General features: G+C 39.4%; 1 protein-coding gene across 1 annotated transcript in view; it reads left to right on the top strand.

Annotated features, from left to right (window-relative positions):
• Nucleotides 1-17263, top strand: part of LAMA1 (laminin subunit alpha 1) — an 84662-nt gene that overhangs the window by 56398 nt on the left and 11001 nt on the right. The window contains exons 35-50 of the mRNA XM_081917963.1: nucleotides 261-372; nucleotides 525-687; nucleotides 2352-2562; nucleotides 2785-2901; nucleotides 2982-3145; nucleotides 3625-3754; nucleotides 5182-5275; nucleotides 6901-7017; nucleotides 8370-8552; nucleotides 8908-9062; nucleotides 10000-10143; nucleotides 11718-11851; nucleotides 12157-12307; nucleotides 12718-12842; nucleotides 14673-14823; nucleotides 15308-15452. Of these exons, the coding sequence (XP_081774089.1) occupies nucleotides 261-372; nucleotides 525-687; nucleotides 2352-2562; nucleotides 2785-2901; nucleotides 2982-3145; nucleotides 3625-3754; nucleotides 5182-5275; nucleotides 6901-7017; nucleotides 8370-8552; nucleotides 8908-9062; nucleotides 10000-10143; nucleotides 11718-11851; nucleotides 12157-12307; nucleotides 12718-12842; nucleotides 14673-14823; nucleotides 15308-15452 (2296 nt within the window). The remainder of the gene's footprint in view (nucleotides 1-260; nucleotides 373-524; nucleotides 688-2351; nucleotides 2563-2784; nucleotides 2902-2981; nucleotides 3146-3624; nucleotides 3755-5181; nucleotides 5276-6900; nucleotides 7018-8369; nucleotides 8553-8907; nucleotides 9063-9999; nucleotides 10144-11717; nucleotides 11852-12156; nucleotides 12308-12717; nucleotides 12843-14672; nucleotides 14824-15307; nucleotides 15453-17263) is intronic.

The raw sequence follows: 17263 nt of genomic DNA, 5'->3' as shown, positions 1-17263 counted from the left end.
ACCAGTAGTAATGACATGTTGATAATTCTCTTGGATATATGATTGGCTTTTGCTGATCCTTTTATTCTTCCTGCAAGATCTGGTTAATAGAAACCAGTTAATCTGAAAAAAAAATCAAATAAATACATTTCATAAAGTAATGTTAGTTTCCTGTGTGAGTCAGTATGAATTCGAGATACGCTCTTCATTCTTTGGTTCAGCCATTGAAGCCACTGTTCTAACAGCAACTGAAATAAAATCACAATTTGCTTTTATGCTAGCTAACTAGGATATTAGAAAGAGGAGGACTTCTCCATGATGCTGCGGAAAGGACCTTGAACAAGAGTCGAGAATTGGCTATATTTATCGACACATTACAGGCAACTGTTAAAGGTAAAATTCTTGATGGCAGGCTATAGTAATTATGTTTCTGAAATGCAAATATTGTTTGTGAAAATCATTTATAAACATAAAATATATTGGGTGCATTTGTACAAAGTACTAAAACAATTCTTCTTTTGTAACTTACTTTTTCTTCCATCTAGTACTTGGGGAAGTGGCAGCGTCCCTTAATGAAACATTAGGTATGGATTTCCCTTTGTCAAACAGGACATTTCAAGAACTGGAAGATGAGATCCCCGTCATGTTGGATGTAATGCGTGGAAGATATTTCAAGCAGATGTACCAAGACAGTAATCTTGAGTTAAAGTAAGCCAACTGGTGTTTCTGATCATGCTTCTATTAACATATGCAATGAACATATAGAGAAGTATATCTAAAATGTTTTTAAAAGAGGAAATTTACAGGCAGTAGGCTCTGAAGTGTGTCAATATATTAATTTAAATGGAAGCTTAATATGTGATGACTTTAGGAGGTTTGAATCAAGCTAGACAAATGTGTGTGTTTTTTTAATGCATAAAATGATTTGATTTTCAGCTGTGCTTTAACCAAAGCCACAATTTCTATCTATATCCATCAAACAATAAATGTAACTTACATTTATATATTCATTTTTAGAACAGTTCCATGGTCCATGAGCTAGATAATGTTGATGAGAAAATCAGAAACTCTTATTTTAATCTATTACTACTATAAGCAAGGAATTGAATTTGAAACTTGGGAAAGGAATCAGTGCTGGAAAATAAGTGAACCTTATTTCATTTTAAAAATAAATTTGAAGAACTGTGTTTTGGAAGCATTCAGTAATATTTTTAAAGTGATACACAGGAAGATGCCAAGAGCTCAGTAAAACCACAACAATAGCCACTGGACTGGCATTGCTGCTGCTTGCAAGTCTAAGAAGGAAGAAGGGGCAATGAGGTCAGACTGTGTTGGTGTACTGATGAGCACAGCAGACTGGCTCCAGTAGTGGATCTATGCATCCCTGACCTCACTGCCACCACCTCCCTCCATGGTAATGCCATTGCCAGGATCCTGTTGCTGCAGCTCTACCACACTGGATGAGCCACTCCTTGCTACAAAATAGCCTGATTTTTACAACATTTCTGGCAGTCACACATGGTAGTTATAAAATAATTTATTTAAGTAGCAGGTAGAGACTTTATCTCTGATCTCAGTGCTGTGGTGCTTAGTGCCAAGATGGAGAGAGAAAATCCCTCTGCCTGCTCTTTAGAGAAACTTTCTCTAAAAAGCAGGTGGCGCTGTGGTCTAAACTATGGTCTAAACTGTGGGATTGCCAATCAGATAGTCGGCGGTTTGAATCCCTGTGATGGGGTGAGCTCCCGTTGCTCTGTCCTAGCTCCTGCCAACCTAGTAGTTCGAAAGCACGTCAGTGCAAGTAGATAAATAGGTAGGTACCACTGTGATGCGAAGGTAAACGGTGTTTCTGTGCGCTCTGGCTTCCATCATGGTGTTCTGTTGTGCCAGAAGCGGTTTAGTAATGCTAGCCACATGACCCGGAAAGCTGTCTGTGGACAAACATCGGCTCCCTCGGCCTGAAAGCGAGATGAGCACCACAACCCCATAGTCTCCTTTCACTGGACTTTAACTGTCCTGGGGTCCTTTACCTTTACCTTACCTTTCTTAGAAGCTTGCAGAGTGATCTATGCAGCCAGATCCAGCCCAGTGCTGGAGTTCTCTGGGAATGCTGGGAATGTGCCTGCTTGTCTCACTGGTGAGTGAGAATTCATCTAGAGTATGTGAAGGAGAGTGAGAGAATTCTGTGTGCCTAGTGTATGTGATAATTCACAGTGATAGGAAACTACACACATTTTTTTGGGGGTGTGTGTGTCTTTTTTCACCCTGCCCACCAAAATGACTATTTATCAATGGACTGTACCTTTCTACAACTTGTGATCTGTTCTACTTTTAAGAAAGCTTATGTAACTGAGTGTCCTTTCCACATTTATTAGAGCTGCAGAACGCTTGTTGCTACGAATCCAGAAAGAGTATGGGAGACCACAGCAGGAATTTAAGAACTTACAAAAATCTGCAAAACTTATATTATCAAACCACAGCACCAGACTTCAGGAAGCCAAGGAGCTTGTGAACAAAGCTACAACTAACACAAATGAAACCATGCGGCTGCTTTTTCTTATTAACAGCAACCTCAAGGAATACACTGTAAGGAAACTGGCAATATATGCCATTTGATTTTACAAGAGAAATTATAAAGTAACTCGTAAGGGAAATTTGCTTTAAAAATGGATTGATGTTAAGATTAGTGAGAAAGGCAACTTTTAACCTTTTGTTGTCCTTTTAAGTATAGAATGTCAGATATGCGTATTCTATAATTACTGTTGTTACCAAGTATTAAATTTGCCCACCGTTGCATTTATGCCACAGCAAACAAAGCTGAATGTTCAAGAAAAGAAGGAACTCTCTGTTATGCTGACCAGAGAAGGCAAAGTACAGGTGGATGCAGCTGCTGCACTTGCTAAAGATGTGATTAACTCTACATCTGTAAGTTACTGTACACTTGAGTCATCATTTGTTAAAGTGAATTATCCATGACTCAGCAATAACTAATTTTGCATATTCAGAGTCTAGAAATCCACCGGGATGGACTGGTCCTATGGAATGGCAAACTAAGGCAGCATGTGGATGACTTGGTCATGCAGATGTCCACTCGAGGGGCTGTGGATTTGGTTTACAGAGCGGAAGAACATGCAGCTGAGTTACAGAGAGTTGCTCGTGCACTAGACAGGTGAGTGCATCATGAACTGAAGCGTAGAGTTGGCTATATTACTGCCTTTACCAATAAAGTCACCCCAATAGGCCTGCTTATCTTGATGCCCTTCTGAGTTTTGCCATTGGAGTTTAGCCAGCATTTTAAGCTCTTAGTTACTATATAGGATGGACAAGGAAGGCAAGGATGCAGGAACTAGGATTTAAATGACTGTTCTCTTGGTTGAGGAATCTGAACAAAATAAGTAAACTAAATGAAAGCTAAAGTGCAAAGGGAAGCTCAGTTTGTGTGGCTGCCTTGGGTATTAGGGGAATGTACTGCCAAAGTTTAAGCAACACTATAATGTTTTTCACTTCATGAAAATTATTTCTTTGTTTAAAGTGCAATAGTCATGCTATTTAACGGTTTTCAAAATATGGTATGTCCCCGCATTGTGCAATGTTTTAATTGGCTTAAATGTTACATGAAAAAGTTACGATTTTTCCTTCCTACCGCAGTGGTCTCTTGAATGTTCGAAATGTGTCCTTGAATGCAACAAATGCTGTCTCTGCGTTCTCCACCATTAAAAGTTTGGTTGAAAGTGCAGCGAATCTAGCAGGAGATGCCTACAGGATTATAACAGATGTGGTAAGTGCCGCTTTGAGAACTGAAGCACACTGCATTCTTACTTAAATCCAAGTTTCACTCTCTAGAATGGGGCTGAGGGACCTTTGGCTCTCCAGATGTTGTTGGACTACAGTTTTCATCATTGGCCATGCAGACTAGGTCTGATGGAAGCTGTAGCCCAACATCTGGAGGGCCACAGGCTGAACACCCTTGACCTAGAACCAGAATATGTACCATATTGTTGTTGTTTAGTCATTTAGTTGTGTCCTACTCTTCGTGACCCCATGGACCAGAGCACGCCAGGAGCTCCTGTCTTTCACTGCCTCCCGCAGTTTGGTCAAACTCATGTTCGTAGCTTCAAGAACACTGTCCAACCATCTTGTCCTCTGTCATCCCCTTCTCCTTGTGCCCTCCATCTTTCCCAACATCAGGGGCTTTTCCAGGGAATCTTCTCTTCTCATGAAGTGACCAAAGTATTGGAGCCTCAGCTTCAGGATCTGTCCTTCCAGTGAGCACTCAGGGTTGATTTCCTTCAGAATGGATAGGTTTGATCTTCTTGCAGTCCATGGGACTCTCAAGAGTCTCCTCCAGCACCATAATTCAAAAGCATCAATTCTTCGGCGATCAGCCTTCTTTATGGTCTAGCTCTCACTTCCATACATCACTACTGCGAAAACCATAGCTTTAACTATGTACCATATTGCTAGCCCTCAAATAAAAAATATGATCTCCCCAACATGCCTAAGGTAAAATCAAAGGCAAATTTGAGCTTGGATGTAATTGTTTGATTTGTTAGTTCATGGTCACAACCCATTCTCATAAAAGAGAATGTGAATGACTTTGGATTGGTAACAGTAATCGGCATTCTTGATAAATTATTTTTTCACATTATGAAATTACTAAAAGATTAAAAAAATAACAATAATCTGAGTTAGAGTGTAGTCCTGTGCAAACTGGGAATAAGCAGCACTGAACATAGTGTGACTTGTTCACAAGTAAATATCCATAGGATTGTGCTGTATACTCAGAAGCAAGTTCTGCTAAGTTCAATTGGATTTACTTCCAACGGCATAGGATTTCAGCCTAACTGTCAAATCTAGGATGCCTAGGAAGGTGGTACTGCATTTAAATACTGGATATGTTCACAATGCTCCATTTTTACACATTTTATTCCACTATCCAGAATAGTAATATTTTTTTGTTGCTGATACTGTTGTTATATCACTTTCTAAGAAATAAATGCTTTGCAGGACTAATTTTAGGATTGAGGACCATAAACCAGAATAATATGTAAACATAAGAATGTATTCCTTTAAATTCTGGCCATACATTGACAATTAATACTTTCCCCCCAAAAAATTGTATTGTAAGGCTTTTCATATATATAAATAATACTTTTCATAAATTTGTTCATGTATAACAATGTTTCCTTACTTGATTATTTTAAGCCAAAAGAAACTTTTAATACTACTGGGAAAAACATTCTCCAGCTTGGCTCCAAGTTTTTGACTGAGGCAAAAAGTTTGCACAAGAAGTATGAAGGTAAGTATAAAATATGGATAGCTTATGAAATGTTGACTGCTATATTGATGGTCATTATTAAAACAAGTGGAGTAAGTCCAATTACACCCACTCCCTTTAAAAAGAGAGATTTTTTTAAAACTTTCCAGCAGCAATTAACAGACGTTGACAAAATGCTGACCCTTTGCATTACTCCCTTTCCCAGGTGATGTGTATGTATGTATACAGACTTTTATAGATATATTATTTATATCCCACATCACCTCCAGCTATGGAAGCCATCCTACTAGAAGTCAGTGTGGGGTTTTTCTTCATTTGCTCTCCCAGTGACACATGTACTTGGCTGCAAATCTACCATCAATTTTTGTCCCTTTCGTGCAGGCCTTTTTGCATTGAAAAAAGCTCTTTGTTTTGGGCAGGGGGCCGGTGAGGAGGGCTTTATAACTGATGTAAGGGCCTAGCAATCAGCTGGCTGGTGGTGGAGAAGGGAATGGCTTCAAAACTGTCAGAATCATCCATCTGCAAAGTTGGCAGATGGTTGGTTGCTCACCTCATTTTGAAAGTTTGCACATCTGTTTGCAAAAGGGGTGAGTGTGAATCCACAGCGTGTTTGTTATTCAAGCACTGTACATGTGTACACAGTCTTAAGAGGAACCAGAAAATTATTTATTCACAGTTGGGTGGGAAAATGTTGTCTCCTAAGATGAACAAGTCTTGCGGGAAATTGGTTCCCGAGAAGGATGCTGAATGCAAAACTCTCTGCTTACAGATACCTGTGTGGGAAAGTCCTGATTGGTCAGGGGAGATCTCCTGTGTACAGCTTTAGTACAGTGAACCTGCAACTTACGCAGATTTAGCTTGTGCACATTCAGCTTTACACGCTCGGCAAAAAAATATTTTTTAAAAAGGGGGGGAGAGGGGGCAGTGTCCAGGAAAAAAGACTTTGGCAATCCCAATGTGTTTTGACCATACATGAATTTGGCTTGAGCTCTCTAGAACGTAAATGCTGCATAAGTTCTGGGCTTACTGTATTATGATTTATGTCTTAATTGAGAGCAAAGCAGCCATTAATTTAATCAGAATTAGATCACCATAACTGTGTGTTGGATTTGGATATTGAAGAGATCTGCACTCAGCTGTGAATGCTGCAAAGTGTCCTTGGACCAGCAACCATCCTACCTCACAGGTTGTTCTGAACATCAAATGGGATGGGCATAATCATGTGCCTGAACTCCTTTCACGAATGGTAGAATAAAACTGATACATACTGTATATTAGCATGGAGTATAAACATTTAAGAAACATGTTATGAGCCTGAACCACTTCCACATTGCCCCTCTGGCAGCATACTTGGCAATAGGGAAGAATTTTGACAGGATGTTTGCTGTGTGTGTTCTCTTGCAGCATGCGGTTTGGCTCACTTGTGCTATATAAAGCCTTTTCTTTTCCTGACATACTTTTACAGTACATCAGCTCTCATTACCATACTGTGGTCTCTACTACGGGGTCTGATTTGGGATGAATATTGAGGGAGATGGACAGGAAGACTATTAGACAACTGGACTTGTCTTGCACCTATGCATTGAGTTTGATAAACTTGGAAGCAGCCAACTATGTCAGGATTACAAGTGTTTATTCCTCCATAGGGCTTTCGTCTGGATTAAATGAGATGAACATAAAAGTGGAAAAACTTAAAGAGAAAGCTAGTGGATTTGCTAAGCAGTTTAATGGCTCACTGTTGCAACTGACTGCATTGCCAAATGGTAAGTGAAATCCATCTTGACTTCCTCTTCATTACACAAGGCAAGTATATTTAACTTGAGCAGCACCGCTGGTCATCACTAATTGGAAAGTTCAGCAATACCTTTACGTTTTGAGAATGCTGAAAACAGAGGAAGCGACAGTGGCATGTAAGAAGAAAAGGTCTTCATTCTGTATCAGTTTCTTGGATATGTACCATATATGATAGACATTTTCTTTTTCCTGGAAGGGTTCTTATGACTTTGCCACATGCAGAGGAAGAAAATTTCAACAGGCAGCCTTTACTCTTCGTTGCTCCATATTTAGGCCAGGCAACGGTTAAGGCATTGACATCCTGCCTGGTATTCATCTGTAAAGACACAGGAGCTATGAAACAAAAAAAAAAAAAAAAAAAATCAAAACCTTTGCAACCTTTAAGCTGTAATGAAGATTTTAATTGAATTCATTGAAACCATGCTGGTGAAACAGTAATGAAAAGAAGAGCCTTAAAAGACTTAGGAAAAGCCTTAAAAACTTTAGAACTTTGCATAAGTAAAAAAAAAAAAAGAAAGAGAAGGAAAAAGAATAGCCCTATTGTGTTGTTCTAAATAATATTTTTTAATAATACAAACAACCTAATTAAACTTTATAATAGCTTTTTTGTTACATTTTTAAACAAGCAAGGGACTTTACCTAGTTTAAGATAATAATAGCTTGGAATGTAGAATATTTTTTAATGGAAAAGAACAGACTTTTAGCATCTACTGCTTGTCGAGTCCATTTGCAGTAGACAGTGTCTGAATTTTTTTCTACTAGAAGATGCTGAGTCTGCTTTTGATGGCCCAATTAACTTAATACTGTTCAGTGAGCCAACGTCTCTCTTAAGATTAAAAACCAACCCATTTTACCATTCAGGACATTAAGGTGCATCGAAATGTAACATCTGTTGACTAAAGGAAACCTACATTTAAATGTTAATGCAGTGGAGGTAATTGACTTGATGACTACTTAAATCATAACCATTCCTTGATGTTAATAAATTAAAACACTTATCTTCTGCTGTGTGTACCTGTGTGTTTGCACCCATAGGAAACTAGCAGCTTTGTTGGGGATGTGGGTGCAGTTTAAGTTGGGGAAACTGCATGGGGAAAATATTAATCTCTCAACTCTACATGCCTGCTTTATTGTAAAGAGACAAACAAGTCTGTTAAGGGATCTTGTTTGCTTATCTCTCACATCATAGAATCATAGGGTCATCTAGTCCAACCCCCTACATACCCAGTTTGGCCTCAAAACTGGTAGCTAAGACTCAGAGCCTGAGTTTTCTGCCCCAATTGCAAGTAGGTAATCTACTTATGTTAATCATATGTTTCAGATACCAGTGAAAATATTCTCGCTGTAAGAGAGTTGGCTGTGTCTGCTAATACAACTGCTCTTAATGGTTTAAGGCACACTGGGGTTTTTAGTGAGAAGTTCCTGAACACTTCATTCACATTGTCTAAGGTTAATGAGACATTGCGGAAAACCAATGAACTTATAATCGACTCATCAAAAGCTGGTAGGTTTGCTGCTTCATTGCTCCCTAGAAATGTCCCTGCATGTGAGAGGGCAGTTAATTTTTAAACCTAAGTATTCCTTATCTTTATTTACATTAAAGCTAGTTTATACTACTTCTCTTAAAAGTGTGCAGATGAGATTTGCTAAATACTTTTCCCATTACAAGTATGCATTTCAGAATTGCAATCCTAAATTAATAGGCCATAATTATAAGAAATGCTTTAAACTGGCCATTACATACGCATTTTGTACCGGTGTATATTTTTTCACTTGAACGCAACAAAATCTTCAGTTTTCTCCTAAATTCAACCAATAGCACCCTGTTAGAAACCTCAGCTTCTTCTTTTTTTTGGTAGCAGCGTCAGCTGAAAGAAAAGTGAATGAAGTTGAAATCCAGGCCGGCCTCCTGTTTGGTAGGCTGAAGCCTCTGAAAGTGCTGGAAGAGAACCTCAGCAGAAACATCTCGGAAATTAAAGAGCTCATCAGTCAAGCCCGTAAACAGGCCGCCTCTGTAAGCAGCTTATTCTACATGTTCTAGGAGGGGAAAATGCTACTAAGCTTCAATGCTACGCACATGACCGAATCAATAGTGTATGTTTGTGTGTTGCAATATGAAGACACAGGCCACAAGTCAGGGTCTCATGGAATATCCAGTAGCACTTTTGATTTCTTTCTTTCAACAACATTACGCCTATGTATGAACTCTCTGCAGTTTTAAAGGTGATTTATTATGCGGTGCATCAAATTACTGGTTAGGAAAAAAGAATTCGAAAAGCTTTACAGGGCATGAGGAGTTCTGTAGCTTGTACCCATAGTAGTTCTTATTAGTAATGTTGAGCTCTTTGTTTTCTTAATCTATCAGAGTTTCTAGAGAAATACCCTTTATGTGAAGTTACATTAACATTTGTCAACTTATTGCTTCTTGTGCTGTAGTTCATAGATAGCCAGTTGACATACTAGTTGGCAGAACTGACCCCTACAACAATTTTACCTGGTTCCTTACCAAGCTGTGGTAAAATATTTGACCCTACAGTGGCAAAACAGAACTTTAGCAAATTTCTTAGATCACAGTGAACAGGTGTCCCATTTATGTTTAGAATTCCTGGATCAGAACGTAACAAAAATGCTTCTTTGTCAGTTTGTCTGTCTGTTCGTCGGTCTGTCTGTGTCTCTTACTCTTTGTTGCTTTTCTATATATAAAGGCCCTGCACTCCATAAAGCCTCAAAGTTGCATCATTAAAATTAAAATTTAATTAATAATATTTATTATTTAATAACAATACCATTATTGATGGTGGTGATGATGATTAATACTATAAATACGACACAATCCTAGAAACTAATTGGCTGAGGCCAGTCTAAACAATTTTAAATTTGACAGACCATTTCTGAAGACATGTACAATGTATATACCAACCTTGCCTTTTATTTTTTTTCTCTTTTTTCAGATTAAAGTCGCTGTGTCTGCAGAAAGAGACTGCATTCGTGCTTATCAGCCCCAGATACTGTCTACAAACTATAATACATTAACATTAAATGTTAAAACAACTGAACCTGATAACCTCCTGTTTTACCTGGGTAGCAGTGGTAAAGTAAGCAGAAGGATTTAGAACATTTTATATCGCAACTGAAGTCTTCATTTTATATGTAGGAAACTCTTTACCAAAGACCAAGTGTTCTGGTCATATACTGTAAAACCTATTAGCTGTCCCTTTATACCTAGATGGCTATTGGGTGTGATAGGTCACCCTCCCTATTCATATACATTCATTGGTGAAATGGGGATTCTAATCCACATTAGAACATAGAACCATAAAATTGTAGAGTTGTAAAGGACCCTGAGGGTTTTCTAGTCCAAACCCCTGTAATGCAGGAATCTCAACTAGTTTATACATGACAGATGTATAAACCTCTGCTGAAAACCCTCCAGGGAAGGAGAGTGCATCATACAAAACTGATATTGTATCTATGTAAGCTCTTGAATAGTCCAAATAGCAGTGGGGAGCAAAGGGTTCTTAAATTTGTATCATATGATGTATGAAATACATGGAAAGATACTGTTCCTGACATTAATAGCATTCATGATTGCTTACAGCTAATTTGGATTCTTTTGTATAGTGGTTAGCATTTATACAATAACAATCGGTTCTTCAACTACTTTCTGGGAGCGCCAGCTGTATCTTCAATTAAACAATCCTTCGGATAATTAAGCTTGGATAATTTTGTATTGTCGGCACACCTTACAAATGCACTGTTAGTTTTATTTTCCTTGAATGCTTCATTTGCACATAGCAAGTTTAATGGTCCCCAAAATTCTGTAAAGAGGTTTTTGTGGGGGTTTTTTTTTAGTGTTTAAGTTGCACTTAACACTGCGTGTGTGTCTTGAGTTATTGAACCATTGGCTTCTCGAAACTCAGTGTGATCTGCATGTGTTCAGATTGCTAATTTTATTTTCAGTATTCTTGTACAAGTGATTAATATGCAAGTGGTGACTACTTATTGCAGTGTTTGGCCAATTTTAGCCATTCCATGCCACTAAAGCCCCTCTTTTTTGAGCAGGGTCATGTTGCTTTGTTTGAAATGGCCCAATCCACAATGTGAGGTCAAGTGATACACACAGTTTCCCTCAGAGAATCATTCCCATATGGGCCAATGTTGTAAAGTGTTAGGTAAAGGGACCTCTGACCATTAGGTCCAGTCGTGGCTGACTCTGGGGTTGCGGCGCTCATCTCGCTTTATTGGCCGAGGGAGCCGGCCTACAGCTTCCGGGTCATGTGGCCAGCATGACTAAGTCACTTTTGGCAAACCAGAGCAGCTCACGGAAACGCCGTTTACCTTCCTGCCGGAGCGGTACCTATTTATCTACTGGCACTTTGACATGCTTTTGAACTGTTAGGTTGGCAGGAGCAGGGACCGAGCAATGGGAGCTCATCCCGTCGCAGGGATTCGAACCGCCAACCTGATCGGCAAGCCCTAGGCTCTGTAGTTTAATCCACAGTGCCACCTGCGTCCCTTTGTAAAGTGTTACTTTGCTGCTTATTTAAGACGTGAACCAAGTCTCATTTGGATTTGATCAATGCTTTCAAATACTGACTTTTAGTAGCTGACATTCACCAACGTTAGCCATTTGGGCATTCTCTCAGTGTTTTGGCAACCTTTTTTTTAGGCTGATTTCATGGCAGTGGAGATGCGACGTGGGAAGGTGGCCTTTTTGTGGGATATGGGCTCTGGATCAACAAGGCTGGAATACCCTGACTTTTCCATTAACAACAACAAATGGCACAGAATACATGCTACAAGGTAAGATGTAACTGGTGTGCAGCACATGTAATTAATGAACCCTAGGGGAATATCAGATTTGCACAGTCACCAATAAACCTGAAATAATTACTGTCTAAAGGAGAATTATTATTATTTTATTGGGAAGTACAACTCATCCAAATAATTGGGGTTGATGAGAGCATCTGCTGTCAACCATGTATAATGTAGCCATTTTTAATTTCAGAAAATTTCGCAGTTCTTTCTTTAGTGATAAGTATATAACACAGTTTGGCAGTTAAGCATGCATAACTATTTTTAATCCCCTTATTATTTGTGATTATTAGGTTTGGAAGAACTGGCACTCTGAGTGTAGAAGAGGCAAATGCTTCTCAGAAGCCCTTTATGAGAACTGCCACCTCATCTGGGACAGCTACAGTACTGGATGTAAACCAATCAACACTCATGTTTATTGGTGGACTTGGAGGACAGATAAAGGTGAAAAAATTAATAGCCATGCTGTAATACTTCATTATTGTTCATTATTGTCGCTTTCCACTTACTGTTCTGTGATGAATGAACAATAATTGCCGCACTTTCAGAGATGACAGGAGATAGGTTTAGCAGCATTTCTTCCAAATCATGCAGCTTCTCAGCTGGCAGATCCTGAATGTAGGATTGTGCCCCTAGTTGACTATGGATATCATTTTTGTATTTTTCTTCTTATTTTAAGCCACCCGCACACATATAATTATGAATAACCGTATCAGTAATGCTCTTATTTGCCTAGTACAATTTATCCTGATTATCAAATTACAACTTTAGGCCACGGATTGCTGTTTAGCTGGATAAATGTCAAATTCCCTTTTTTATTATCATTCATGGTGAATGTGCTTCTTCTGTAACAGAAATCGCCTGCCATTAAGGTTACTCATTTTAAGGGATGCATGGGGGAAGCATCCTTGAATGGCAAATCTGTTGGACTTTGGAACTATGTGGAGAGGGAAGGCAAGTGCAATGGATGCTTTGGAAGGTGAGAACTTGAAACAGTTTATAGAAATCTGTAATTAAAACAGGAGTTGTCTTGCATGCTTGCATAAATACAGCTCCTCTACAGGAGTGATGGTTGGTTGAGCTGGGCATTCCTGCTTTGCTCCTCATTCGTATAAAGGCTCATGATCTTTTGTGTGGCTGGGTCCAGGTTCCAAACCACACCACCATGACTGTAGAAACTCCTTGGGGCTTTTATTTGGTGCAGTCGCCTGCCATTGTTTCCTGTGAGCATATTGAAGCTCCTTCTTACCATTTTACAGAATCCACATGAAAAGAAGGGAGTACATGTGCTTCATCACAGCCAAACTATGGATGGCTGTTGGGTTCCTGGTTTTGTACTTCGCCTTTCCCCTCCCCAAATGCAGATTGATTTTTTTCACCCACTTCCTAGCTTGTGGTAACTATAATTTGCCATGATATGCAAACTGAGCAATCCTTGGTTCTTGCTAAAAACAATGCCTCAAAAACTAAACAGCAGAATGCTGTGGTTACCGCTGATTGGTTTTTTTGCCTAAGTTTGAAAGTCACAGGAAACTGGTGTAAATGAGAGAAGGCATGGGGCAGTGGTTAGGACCAGGAAGACTTAGGTTCAAATCCCCAAACAAGTCGTGAAGCAGACTTTCAGCCAGTCACTATCTTTCCACTTAACCTACCTCACAGTGATCTTATGATTACATGACAAGGGGATGATAATCTATTACTACTGCTACTCTTAGGAAGTAGACAAGGGAACTTTTGCAACCAGAGCACATTCCCCATGATTAAACTCTGATTTGGATGTTTTTTCCATGCATGTATATTTGTTCTCTGTGAAAATGTGCTTTAAAATAGCATCAGATATTACATTCATTTAGTTCTCAAATAAAATAGCATCAGATATTACATTCATTTAGTTCTCCAATATGGGAAGCCCAGCCAGATGGGTGGGGTACACATAATCTATTATTATTATTATTATTATTATTATTATTATTATTTTATTTTAACAACTGTATATGACAAAAAAATGGTTTATTTTATTTTGCAGATTCTTGGTAGGTATCATGTGTAACCAGCAGAGGGAGATGCAGGACTATTTTAGAAATGTTTTAATATCATCAGACCAATCCTTATAATTATGGCTTGATTTCTTGAGCCACTTTCCCTGAGAGTGTTTATCCAGTAAATCAGTGACAGCAGTTTGGAAGATTGGAATGTATATGTTCTGTTTTTGCACTTGATGATTTTACCATAATAATTATTTCAGAATATGCCCGCAATTTGCAATTTGGCTTATCAGGCTGGTTAACATGGTAGGCAAATTGTGTCAGTTAATTGAAGTTAAACAAGCAAATTTTCCCCTGTATTGGTCTGTAAGATCACTTAGATAACCCGGAGGAATTCAACTTGTGATATCACACCCTGCAGAATACAATAGGATGGTGACCCACAACACAAAAAACAGTACTATTAACAGCATATGAAAACATAAAACAGGAATTCAAACACCTGAAACATGGGCTGATTCCATAGATCAGGGAAAGCCAGGGCAAAATTATAAATCTGTACAAGATGCCTGAAGCAGCAGAAGCTTACTGCTTTATATGTGGACGAGAGGAGAGCATTCCACAGTACAGAGGCAACAGCTGAAAATGCCCAGTTTTTGTAATGTGCATTGCTTAGAGGATTTTTTTAAAATAAATGATTTATAAATGCTTTTAAATAAAAATGATTAGCTTAAGGTTCTGTGGGTAGAGTTTCCATTCTTGACAAGAAAGCGACTCCTTTTCTGGAGGCTGGAACCATTTAAATGTTTTGTTTGTTTCTGCAGCCCACAGGATGAAGACACTTCATTTCACTTTGACGGGAGTGGATATTCAGTGGTGGAGAAGTCACTTCGCTCCACTGTGACCCAAATCATAGTATTTTTCAGCACCTTCTCGCCAAATGGGCTCTTAGTGTACCTGACTTCTAATGGCACAGTAAGAAAACTCACCCAGTGTTTAAAAGCACTATTTAGACCAGTAGTTTTCAAAGATTCTGTGGAAATGACTAGTGATTGTATATACTTTTCAACAAAAAGTGGCACTATTTATATAGTACTATGATTTTCTGCTGAATGTTGAAAACCATTGTTTAAAGGCATATAGAATCTTTATTTCCCCCTGACATGCATACATAAAATCTTGGGCAGTAGCCAACTAACTTGGTCTTGCACAATGGAACTGCCACCCTCTTCCCTCTGCACACACCCCTAAATATTTTCTGGGTTTCTTCTACAGTAGATTTGGGAAGGGCACATGGAACATGCTGGGAGATGAGGGGGGAAGTTCCATTGAGCAGGATCAGGTTGGTTGGATACCACCCTTGGTGTCTTATATTGTATGTTGCCTTAAGCTTATTGAGAGGAGAGGAGGTTACCAAAGAGCTTTTATTTATTTTCTGACTTTTGTCTCATCCTTGCAGAGGGATTTCTTGTCTCTGGAGCTTGTGGATGGCAAAGTTAAGCTAACTGTTGATCTTGGTTCAGGTCCTCTTACCCTTAGCACAGAAAGCCGCTACAATAATGGAACATGGTATAAAATTTCATTCACCCGAAACAAAAAAGAAGGTAAAATGTTACATATGGGCTGCAAAAAACAGATGCTTACTCTTTCTATAATTATTAGCAGATAGCCAAATGGAGGGAAATCCAAGCAAAGTAAACTATTCCTGTCTCCATGATTTTGATGAAATAATGGTCTCAGGTGATTTAACTTGCATTGTTTTAATAAAGGCCACAGCTTCACGCAAATGTCCAGCATGTTTTTAGCTAAATCCAAATAGACTTCATCATAACTTCTTTCTTATGTTTTTTTTTTTAAATCCAACTTTTAGAGAAGTTACTTGATCTATTGGAACTGTGTATCAGCAACAGGGACAAAAGCTGTATTCTGTGAATTAATTTTCAATATAGTGCGGAAGCTTAAACATTTCTTGGCTTTTGAGAATTGTTTTAGGAGGACAATGCACTTTGTTGTACATTAGGGCAAATAACGTAAATCAATAAATGGGCTTGTGCTGGGACAGGAAACTTTCCAAGTGACAGTCAAGAAGCATATGTGTGTGTGTGAACAAGATAATGACCCCTAGTTGGGTGGAGCCTCCATTCTGCATGCAGGAGGACCCAGGTTCAATCCCCAGCACCCCCAGGTTGGGCAGGGATCAGTGGCCCCAGCTGCTGGGGGCTGAGCCCTTTTAGGGGGCACCAATATTTTTTGGGGGTGGGGCTGCCCCCATGTCCAAAAAGCGCAGAGGCAAAGCATGGAGCCGAGCACAGCGCAGCTCTAGTAGCCAGCTCCTCCTCCTCCTGCCACAAGAAGTAGCCTCCCACTGGTGGTGGCACCAGGGGGAGAGAGGAAACCACTTGCCATTAAAGCTGCAGGGCCACCACATTCAGCTCCTTCCCTGGCTCCTCCCAACATCCTGATGTCATGCACGAGATGTTGGCCACCACCAATCAATCTCCTAAGCTGGCGCCTCTGGTTGGGATAGACTCCTGGAGAGCCACTCCCAACTAGTGGATAATATTTGACTAGAGGAACCAAATATAATGGGTCTTCCATTGACTGCTACCATGCGATGACATGTTGTAACATTCCCAGATTACTTCAGGAAGCAGGATGCTGGTCTAGATGGAGGTTCGGTCTCATGCTATAGGATTCTACTTTTTATGCTGTATTGTTATTCTGTTCACATTGATCTGACTTACCAGTGAAGGTCACTTTCTGTATAATGCTGCCACTTCTTTTTTATTACTCCTTGGTGGGAGATTGTTTTGACTGGTTGGTTCTGTTCTCGCTGATGTTAGCGCCTGACAGTTGACAATTCAAATGTAAGCTCAAATACTTACACATTCAAAAGACCTGTTTAGGTTTGTTTACTTTAATTGAATTCTCCACAGGCCTTTGATCTTTTGGATTAATGCTAAAATGTCCTTACATCAGTTTAACCATGCGACAAATCAGGTTGTAAATTTCAGACAGTGAGATTCTTCAGCATGGAATCTATATAGTTGTTTTCTGTGGAGGTCTCTACTCAACTGCGTAACAAGGCAAGGATTTAAACTGAGATTAGCCCTTTAAGATTCACAACCATATAACCATACAGCGTCAGAAGTACTTTACCCAGTCACTATCCAACTGGAGTGACTGGAAACCATTGCTCACAAAGAGCTTGACTTGTGAAACATGGAAATAAATAAGGAATGGCATCCAGGGTCAAGTGAATGGACATCTGCTTGTGCAAGAGCTCCTCCCCATCCTCTTAACTCCATTTCATCTCCCATCTCCTGCCCCTGCTTCCCTCATCTGCTCTGGAGAGTTCTTCAGTCCTCCAGAATAATTTGGGGTTGGGAATTATGGAGAAAGCAGGATCCATTCT

The sequence above is a fragment of the Podarcis melisellensis genome, assembly GCF_964234715.1.
Source record: "Podarcis melisellensis genome assembly, chromosome: 7".
NCBI lineage: Eukaryota > Metazoa > Chordata > Lepidosauria > Squamata > Lacertidae > Podarcis > Podarcis melisellensis.
This window is presented reverse-complemented; position numbering and strand designations above follow the sequence as displayed.